Source organism: Bos taurus, chromosome 6 (assembly GCF_002263795.3).
Source record: "Bos taurus isolate L1 Dominette 01449 registration number 42190680 breed Hereford chromosome 6, ARS-UCD2.0, whole genome shotgun sequence".
NCBI lineage: Eukaryota > Metazoa > Chordata > Mammalia > Artiodactyla > Bovidae > Bos > Bos taurus.
Genome location: NC_037333.1, coordinates 87,318,227 through 87,328,103, shown reverse-complemented (window position 1 = coordinate 87,328,103; position 9,877 = coordinate 87,318,227). Strand labels below are relative to the sequence as shown.

The 9,877-nt window shown below is 37.3% G+C and overlaps 1 protein-coding gene across 1 annotated transcript in view; it reads right to left on the bottom strand.

Moving 5' to 3' along the window:
- Window positions 1-2,859: 2,859 nt before the first annotated feature.
- Window positions 2,860-9,877, bottom strand: part of NPFFR2 (neuropeptide FF receptor 2) — a 76,279-nt gene continuing 69,261 nt past the window's right edge. Inside the window, exons 4-5 of the mRNA XM_005208126.5 lie at window positions 7,339-7,438; window positions 2,860-4,165 (exon numbers count right to left, since the gene is read on the bottom strand). Coding sequence (XP_005208183.1) covers window positions 3,331-4,165; window positions 7,339-7,438 — 935 coding nt within the window. The 3' untranslated portion in view covers window positions 2,860-3,330. The remainder of the gene's footprint in view (window positions 4,166-7,338; window positions 7,439-9,877) is intronic.

Genomic DNA, 9,877 nt, shown 5'->3' with positions numbered 1-9,877 from the left:
TCCAGGATGCATAAAAGCCTCAGTTGCCTGACTCTCTGGGAGCCTCTCATGTCTTCATGGGGCTCCCATACATTTGTAATTAAATTTGTTTCCCTTCTGTACCGTCTTATGTCAATTTAATTATAGATCAGTGAACAAACTAGAAAGAAAAGGGAAATGTTTTCTTCTGCTACAAATACAAGTGAAGATAAGTGAATACAAATGAATCAAATTAAATGAAGATTATTTTAATGTCCGGCTGCATAACAATGGAATGAAACAAACATAGGTATACAAGTTCTCTCTGACCAAACTGACAAGATAATTTTGTTCTATGAAGTAAAGATGAAGTGAAGTGAAGTCGCTCAGTCATGTCCGACTCTTTGCGACCCCATGGACTGTAGCCTACCAGGCTCCTCTGTCCATGGATTTTCCAGGCAATAGTACTGGAGCGGATTGCCATTTCCTTCTCCAGGGGATCTTCCTGACCCAGGGATCGAACCCAGGTCTCCAGCATGGTAGACAGACGCTTTACTGTCTGAGCCACCAGGGAAGTCCATGTTCTATGGAATATGCCATATTATAAGTGTGTGAGTGAGCAAACCCTGTTACACCACTAAAGTGAAAGTGAAAGTCACTCATTCATGTTCAACTCTGTGACCCCATGAACTGTACAGTCCATGGAATTTTCCAGGCCAGAATACTGGAGTGGGTAGCCTTTCCCCTCTCCACGGGATCTTCCCAACCCAGACATCAAACTCAGGTCTGCAAAATAATTGCAGGCAGATTCTTTACCAGCTGAGCCACAAGGAAGCCCAAGAATACTGGAGTGGGATAGGCTTTATGGATAGCTCAGTTACACCACTAAGGGAAGTATGAAATATTAAAACCTATTTAAGAAATATTTGACAATGTGTATTAAAACATTATCAAATGTACCTGCATTTGGACATGCAGTTGTGTTTTTATATGTCTATTCTAAGATAATTATAAATATGCCCAGTATTATACAAGTACACATAACTGCATCATTTTATAGATTTAGGAAATAGCTTATATTTTCATCCTCAGAAAGGAAACTTAGTAAATTAAGGAATGGATATTTGAAGAATATTAAACAACATGGACATGTGTTCTTGATATACTAAATGAATAAGAAGTTATAAAGTACATGTCCCAGAATCATTACTTTATTAAAGAAAGCATGTAAATATGCCCCCAAATGACAGTAAGAATGGTTACCACTAGGTAACTAGATAAGTAGTGTGAATGATGTGTGTAGGATATGAGACAAGATTAAGGGGTGGACAGGGGGCAGAAAAACTAAAAATGTGTAAGTCCTGATAAGGAGTTTGTTGTTGTTGTTATTTTTCCCCTAATTTGAAAAGAAATGATTAATGGCTTTTAAGCAGAGAAAAGACAACATTTTTATGTTTTTTTTTTTTTTTAAAGACCAATTCTGCCTGTTATTGATGGTTGATACAAAAGGTGCACGGTGGTGGTTTAGTCGCTAAGTTGTGTCCAACTCTTGCAACCCCATGGACTGTAGCCCGCCAGGCTACTCTGTTCATGGATTCTCCAGCCAAGAATACTGGAGTGGGTTGCCATTTCCTTCTCCAGGGGATCTTCCCGACCCAGGGATCAAATGCAGGTGGCAGATTCTTTACAAACTGAGCTACAAGGGAAGCCCCCCAAAGTACATAGTAATAGATAAAAGACAACAACAAAACTACAATGGGAAAATGGCCAGTGAATGGGAAGAGGAATAAATACAAATCAATAAGAAACATGAAATAATATTCAGCCACACTAGTAATCAAAACCACAAGTTTAAATGATTTTTCACCATTAAAGTAGCACAATTGTAGAAATTTAATATGTATTAATGATATTGTAAGGTAGACAATGGCAAAATAATCATTCCTGAATAATCACTCTTGGCAAAGATGTACATACAGGATGCTGATCTACATAGTGTTTTCACTGTTTTATTTCTCCTTTGAAGAGGAATTACATGCAATTTTTGCACCATTCTGTTTTTCACGAAAATTCCACTAGTAACAGGTGTTATTTTGATAATATATGTTTTGATATTTCGTAATGTAAATTTTATTATTTTATAATCACAAAAGTGGTTATTAAGGAAGTCCCAAATAAGTTCTTCATAACACATAGACAACATGATATAGAAGAAATAATGAAATTCAAAAAAGGTTTTGGAAATATGTAACACATATGGATTTAAATATTATATAGCATAAACCCAACTAAAACAATCATTTTCTCAAAGGCCTATAGTGTTGGAAAGCTTTTACCTTAAACCACATTACAGCCTGAGAAAACGTGATAGGTCCAAGCCCAGACATTTATTTTTATTTGCAAAACTGTTTGTTATTTTATAATTCCCAATTTTCTAGGGTCTATCCCACCCCAGAATAAAAGCCAGCATTTATGACTATTGTCACTACATAATCCTAACCAGGCAGAATCCAGGGGTTCACCATTCTCTTAGTAGCAGTATTAATTTGCTAATCAAGTAGGACTTCCAGATTTAAATGTCCTGCCCAGTAGGAAATCTGGAATAATCAGTTCAAATTTTCTGGGAGTCTTACGATGACTGTTGAACATCTCTGATCAAGCCCTTCAAAAGAGAGCTGCTTTCCTCTGACAACTGCTGCTTTATTACAAGATTGACTTTTTTATGTCAGGGATTCTATTAGAAAGGAGGTCAACTTGGGATCCTGAATCATCTCTACAAGAAACGTGGGTTCAGCTAGGGCTTAAATTCATTTATGGAAGTATTAAAACTCAACAATAACTCATTTGGAGCAATTGTTACCAACTTTGTACTTTTTAAAAGGAAAAAAGTCAGCCTTTAAATACAAAGAAATACAGTGTCCCTTTATTTGCTATTGCAGTTCTTATTCTAAGAAAGCTGAGTACATTTTAAAAGCACACACAGATAAATAGTTCTGTAGTCTGAAATTTCCAATTCAAAAGCAAAAGGAGAGTTTGCAAAACATGCTCTCATGCAAAGAACTGCCCATTTATCACCATTTGATGAAAATGTGTGTGTATGTGTGTTGCATATATATACACAGCAAAGTTGGAAAAGATGAGGCTTTGAAAACTAGTCCTAGAAAATAGATTTATCCATGCCAATTTGTGTATGTTTCTGTATATATTTTAAATACAATAAGGTTGATTACAAACAGGAGGTTCATTTTGTTGACTTTTTTTCAGAGAGGGTTTCTAACATTCATAGAAAGAACTAAAGAACGAAGCCATAGACATCAACAATATTTCAATATATATCACACAGCAGAGTTAAAATCATCACACCAGCTCTTTTTACATCTCATTGCTACTGGTAATTTCTCCTAATTCTTCCATCATTAATTCCTGTAAGGGCTTTTCAGCACTTATCCTACAAAGCACAGTTTCCTCGTGTGGGTTTTTAACTGTTGATTCCTGTGCTGACAGATGAGATGTGTTGATGACCACAGTGTTTTTAGCTCTCAGAGTGTAGACTTCCTTGGACTTTGCTCTTTTTTGGCAGAGCTGGAGGTGAAAAGCATCTTGGAAACCACGACGAAAATTTTCATTGAAGAAACCATAAATGATGGGGTTGACGCTGCTGTTGCAGAAGGCCAGCCAGTGTGCAAAAGGGTAGATGTAGATATTGATGACCTGCAGTTCATTTGCAGACAGGTCAACATAATCTGAGAGCATCATCAGGGTCCACAGGGGCAACCAGGAGAGAATGAAAAGCAGAGCCACGGTCAGGAGCATCTTAATGATCTTCTGCTTCTTCTTGGATACCACATGCCACTGCTCCCGGTTCTGTTTGCCTGTGTGGGGCACTTTCCTCTTGAACAGTGAAATTCCAATCCTTCCATACATGATGACAATGAGGGACAGGGGAGCCAGGTAGATATTGGCAAACAGCACTGTGGTATAAATCCTCCTCATTTCCTGACTTGGCCAGTCTTCCCGGCACCAGTAGACTGGGCTGGTTTTATCCTGGGAGTTGAATCTCACTCGGTAATTTTTTTCTTCCTGTACATGTAACATTACTGCAGATGGGGACATGATGGCAATGGCCAGGACCCAGATAATCATAATGATGACAAACGCCGTCTTGATAGTGAGCTTTGGTTTAAAAGGGTAGATGACACACCGGAACCTGTAACGAAAGGCAAATATCAGTGAAGGACTGCTCATAACTTCTGGCTGAGTCATTAATTAAATTTCAGTAACTGCAGTCTTCATCCACGTTCTCCCTAAAATGTAGAAAGTTAGAATTAGGAGAGACGCATTTTCTGTAATTATTATATGAGATTAATTTCAACTCAAAATACGAATAAGTGGAGTATATCAGACACTATTAATAGTAAAAGTACTCAGGCTTCCCTGGTGGTCCAGCGATTAGGAATCCGTCTTGCAGTGCAAGGGATGCTGGTTTGATCCCTGGTCTGGGAGGATCTCACATGCCGCAGAGTGGCTAAGTTGATGCATCACAACTACTGAGCCAGCGTCTAGAGCCTGTGAACCACAATTACAGAGCCCATGTGCTGCAGCTACTGAAACCTGCGCACCTAGATCCTGTGCTCCGTAACAAGAGAAGCTGCTGCAACAAGAAGCCTGTGCATCACAACGGAGAGTAGCCCCACTCGCTGCAGTTAGAGAAAAGCCTATGCACAGCAACGAAGACCCAGCACAGCCAAAAAGTAAATTAAATAAATAAATACAATAAACCTTTAGAAAAAAAGCACGGATGTATGCATATGTATTTACAACTGATTCACTTTTCTGTATAGCAGAAATTAACACAACATTGTAAATCAACTCTACTCCAATAAAAATTTTAAAGTTATAATAAAAATGTTAGTGTTAAGCAGCCCATATTGAACATTTAATATTCTGTTCTAAGGTCCTTTTCATTGGTTTGCATGGATTGTATCTTTAAGCCTTTTATGGGGAAAAGTCTTAGAAAGGGTAAAAATTCTTGCCCATAATCACACATGATTGTTGCACATGTGGTTTGGCTCCAGAGCCCATATTCTTATACTTTCCTTCATGCCCTTCTGTGGTCCCCTCACATATGATCTGTGTGCTTGGACATGCAATTTGCTTTGGCCAGTTAGTTGAACATTAGCAAGCATGGTATAAGTGGAAGCATGAGCAATTTCAGCTATAAGACATAGAGTAGGAGAACCACACCCAGCCAATCTACAGAGTTGTGGGAAGTACTGAACACTGCTGTTTTGAGCCACCAAGTGTCTTGGTGGTTTTTTTCAGAGCTGTAAGACTCTGAGAGTTGCCAATTATGAGTTCTGTTTATACACCTTCCTGGTGTTCCATATCTTCTAAGGAGCATGAAAATTCAACATCAATATGAAGAGTAACACTGGTTCATTTTACTGCTGTTAATTTTTGTCATTGTGATTCTTAATGTTATTATTGATGTTCATTATGTTCATTATAAGATAACCATGTGCTCAGTCATTCAGTCATGTCTGACTCTTTGTGACCTCATGAACTGTAGCCTGCCAGGCTCCTCTTTCCATGGAATTTTCCAGGCAAGAATACTGGACTGGGTTGCCATTTCCTTCTGCAGTATAAGATAACCATACAACTATGCAACTGCATAACACATTTTTCAAAGTATTATCATCTATTGAATTTTCTAGGATTTTTTTGATGACTCTATAAAACTGAAATGTTATGAAACTTACTGTTTTCCAGATCTGCAGGTAAGAAAACAGAGTTTTTAAATGGCTTAGAAGCAACCCAAACTAATTTATCTAATATCTTTATATAACGACTAGTTAGCTTGAGCTTTTACTACTCTGTTGTCTTTCTTTACAACTCCTTCAAAGCATATGTAAAGTCTTGTTTTTGTTGTTGCTCAGTTGCTAAGTTGTGTTCAGCTCTTTGCAACCCCATGGACTGCACCACGCTAGGCTTCTCTGTCCTCCACTATCTCCCAGAGTTTGTTCAATTTCATCTCCATTGAGTCGGTGAAGCTCTCCAACCATCTAATTCTCTGTCACCCACTTCTCCTCCTGCCCTCAATCTTTCCCAGCATCAGAGTGTTTTCCAATGAGTTGGTTCTTCACATCAATTGTAGTTTCAGCTTCAGCATCAGTCCTTCCAATGAATATTCACGGTTGATTTCCTTTAGGATTGACTGGTTTGATCTCTTTGCAGTCCAAGGAACTCTCAAGAGTCTTCTCCAGCAGCACAGTTCTAAAGCATCAATTCTTTGGCTCTCAGCCTTCTTCATGGTCCAACTCTCACATCCCTAGAGGACTACTGGAAAAACCATAGGTTGGACTATGTGAGTTTTGTCCACAAAGTGATGTCTCTGCTTTGTAATACACTGTATAGGTTTGTCACCAGGCTTCCCTTGTAACTTCCAAGAAGCAAGCATCATTTCATTTCGTGGCTGTGGTCACCATCCACAGTGATTTTGGAATCCAAGAAAATAAAATCTGCCACTGTTTCTACTTTGTTCCCATCTATTTTCCATGAAGTGATAGGTCTTCTGTCTTAACCTCCAAGTGTTCATCTAGTCTTCTAATCAGTGAATTCTCCCATTTACTCACCCTTAAATTACGGATAACTTCATAGGTGCTGTTCTAGGTATTTTTGCTCCTTTTGTAAAACAATTATGGAAACTTCAAGTATTATTTTTTCATTTATTCATTCATCAAATAACGTATTATACCTTGTTATAGCAGGCCAAACTAGGACATGAATCATCTCTAATTATTTAATTTTAAAATATGAAAACTTTACTAGTTTTATTTTATTACTGAACTCTTAGTGTGTGTGTGTGTGTGTGTGGTTTCTCAGGTGGTGCAGTGGTAAAGAATGCTCCTGCAAATGCAGGAGGCATGGGTTTGATCCCTGGCTCAGGAAGATCCCCTGGAGTAGGAAATGGCAACCCACTCCAGTATTCTTGCCTAGAAAATTCCATGGACAGAGGAACTTGGCAGGCCACAGTCCATGTGGTCACAAAGAATCAGAAATGACTGAGTAACTGAGCATGCACATGCATACACCCTATCTCCCTCTCTCTCTCTCTCTATATATATATATATATAAAGGGATACATACTGTGGATACAATTTATGTATATATAATGCACAAATATATATACACACACATATATACTATGCATATGTATATATATTATATACTACATATATATATATATATAAAAGGATATATTATGAATACAATTTTAAACAGATATGCCCAAATGTAGTAGATGACACATTTTTCACTGGTTAGGTAGAATAGTTGCAGACATGCTCAATTTTCTGGATTCAGAGTTTGGGGTTGACCTACCTATCCACTGCTATTGCAACTAAAGTAAAGACAGAAGCCGCAACAGATATTCCCTGAACCAAGCCACTGATCTTGCACATTGTACTTCCAAAAGGCCATCCTGAAAGGGAAATGGAACAGTTAGTCTTCAGAGAGATCATACATGTATATTTTAATTTCACTGAAATTTTGAAGAGAAAGACATGAAATTAGATGCATGTAACTGTTTCCTAAAAGATCCAGGGAACAATCAACATTTCCCATTATTTTCATTAATATATTTAGAGCTTTGTTTTTCAGTATATTAATAATGTCAAAGCTTATACAGTAGTTTCAACATTCTATATGCTCTAATAAATATTTTGCATCTATTAACATATCTAATCCCCACAACAAGCTTGGAAGCTTTATTATTCACCTCATTTACATCTTTTTGATGTGTTAAAAACACATATATGTACTTTATATGTTTGAAGGTATTGGCAAGAAACTTAACTCTCCTGGAAGAAAATCTGAGAAAACATTATTGATAGCTATACTCAAAACATTAAACAAATCAAAAGATTATGCCCTTATTAAATCCAGGAAAACAAAAACATTTTATAAGAGAAAAGGTTGCTATCATAGTACTCTACATGGTTCAGCAGGGGTAAGGTACATATAATAATAGTAATGCATACCCTAAATATTGATTTAACAAAAAACAATGACGTGCTCATATTGAGAGAATGAGGGAGGTGAAAAATGAATGTATATTTGTGGCTCTGTATAAATGTGTCTGTTGGTATTTATACCAAATTTCAACCAGTCATGTTGTTTTTCCAATTTCACATTCAGACAGTTTCTATGGATTTACATTCTTTTGCCCTAGTGCTGTCAGTTCAGTGGAGTTTGGTGAGGGAAACTATCTCTTGGGGTAGAAGAGGATAATGAGAACTAAATTGCATCTTCTGCAGTTGGATAATATACTAGAATAAAAACATGTTATTCAGAAATATTATAGTAATTACCAAAAATAAATGCAAAAATGCTGAATGTGGCTGCCTCCTGGGAATAGGAATCAGGGGTAGGGAAGGATACTGTATATGAAAAAACTTAACTAGTAATTTAATTATAGATATTTATGGGAGACATATTGAGATCATTTCTTAAGTTTATTGAGACAACAATTTTTATCAACTCTTTTTGTCTAGCACATCTTAAAAATGTACATCATTTTTTTTAAATGTACATCATTAATAAATATTGCTTTTAAATGACAAGCATCATGGAAACACAGAATTTATGTAGTATATTATGATAGAATAGCCACTCAAACATTCCCTGACTCCCACTTCAGAGAAAGGAAAGAAACAGAAATAAATTCTTAAATCTCCATTTTTCAGTAAACCTATGTTGAATGCCATAATGGAAAAGAACTGTGATATGACTTGTGTTATTATTGTTTAGTCACTCAGTCGTGTCTGACTACACAGCAGTAACAACAAACCACACCACAGTTCTTTCCCTTTTGTGGCATTCAACATCAGTTTACTTTCTGGGCAAGATTACTGGAGTGGGTTGCCATTTTCTCCTTCAGGGAATCTTTCCGACCCAGGGATTGAACCCACATCTCTGCATCTCCTGCATTGCAGGCAAATTCTTTACTCCTGAGCCACCACAGTAGCCCCATGATATGGCTTGTTTGATCTAAATACTTTTTATATTTTCTTATACAGATTTGGAATATGAGTATCTTGAGTGCTATTCATTAGTTTGTACAACAAATATTTATTAATCAGGTACTATGTACCAAAACTCTACCAGGAGCCATAGATACACCATTCCTATACTTCTGGGGTATATAATGTGATGTTTTGTGCTTGGTCGCTCAGTTGTGTCCAACTGTTTGTGACCCCATGGACTGCAGCCTGCCAGGCTCTTCTGTCCATGGGGATTTTCCAGACAAGAAAACTAGAGTGGGTTGCCATGTCATCCTCCAGGGGAATCTTCCCAACCCAGGGATTGATTACAGGTGGATTCTTTACCAGCTGAGCCACAAGAGAGGGACATAAAGTTGTGTTAGGAAGTGGTAATACGGACCTGGAAGTCCTCTAGGGTAGCACCCGAACCATTGTTTATGTTGCACATGTAAATTACTACTCCATGAATGAAACTACCACTTTGTGACATATCATTGGTCCTGCTGCTTGCCTTCCATCAAAAACTGTTGGAAATCTCCCAACCACCAGAGAAGCCCAGCTAACCACAAGAGGGTCTAAATATCTATTTACGTTATATTGAAGACATCATATTAATGGAAACCACACTTAGCAGTTCTTAGAGCTTTATGATGCATATAGTCTCAATAACATTCCTACCATACTATATGTGCTCAGAACTGCCAAGGAAATTCATAGTCTTCAGTAAGAAGTGTCATCATTCATGGATGACCGTCAGTGAACTCTATAAAAATCAGCCTCCACATCTCATCTCTGTCACTTGCTTTACTTTTCCCCATAATTCTTTTTATTCTCTGTTTATATAGTTTTTTGTTTGTTGTTTTTTTATCCTCCTTTAT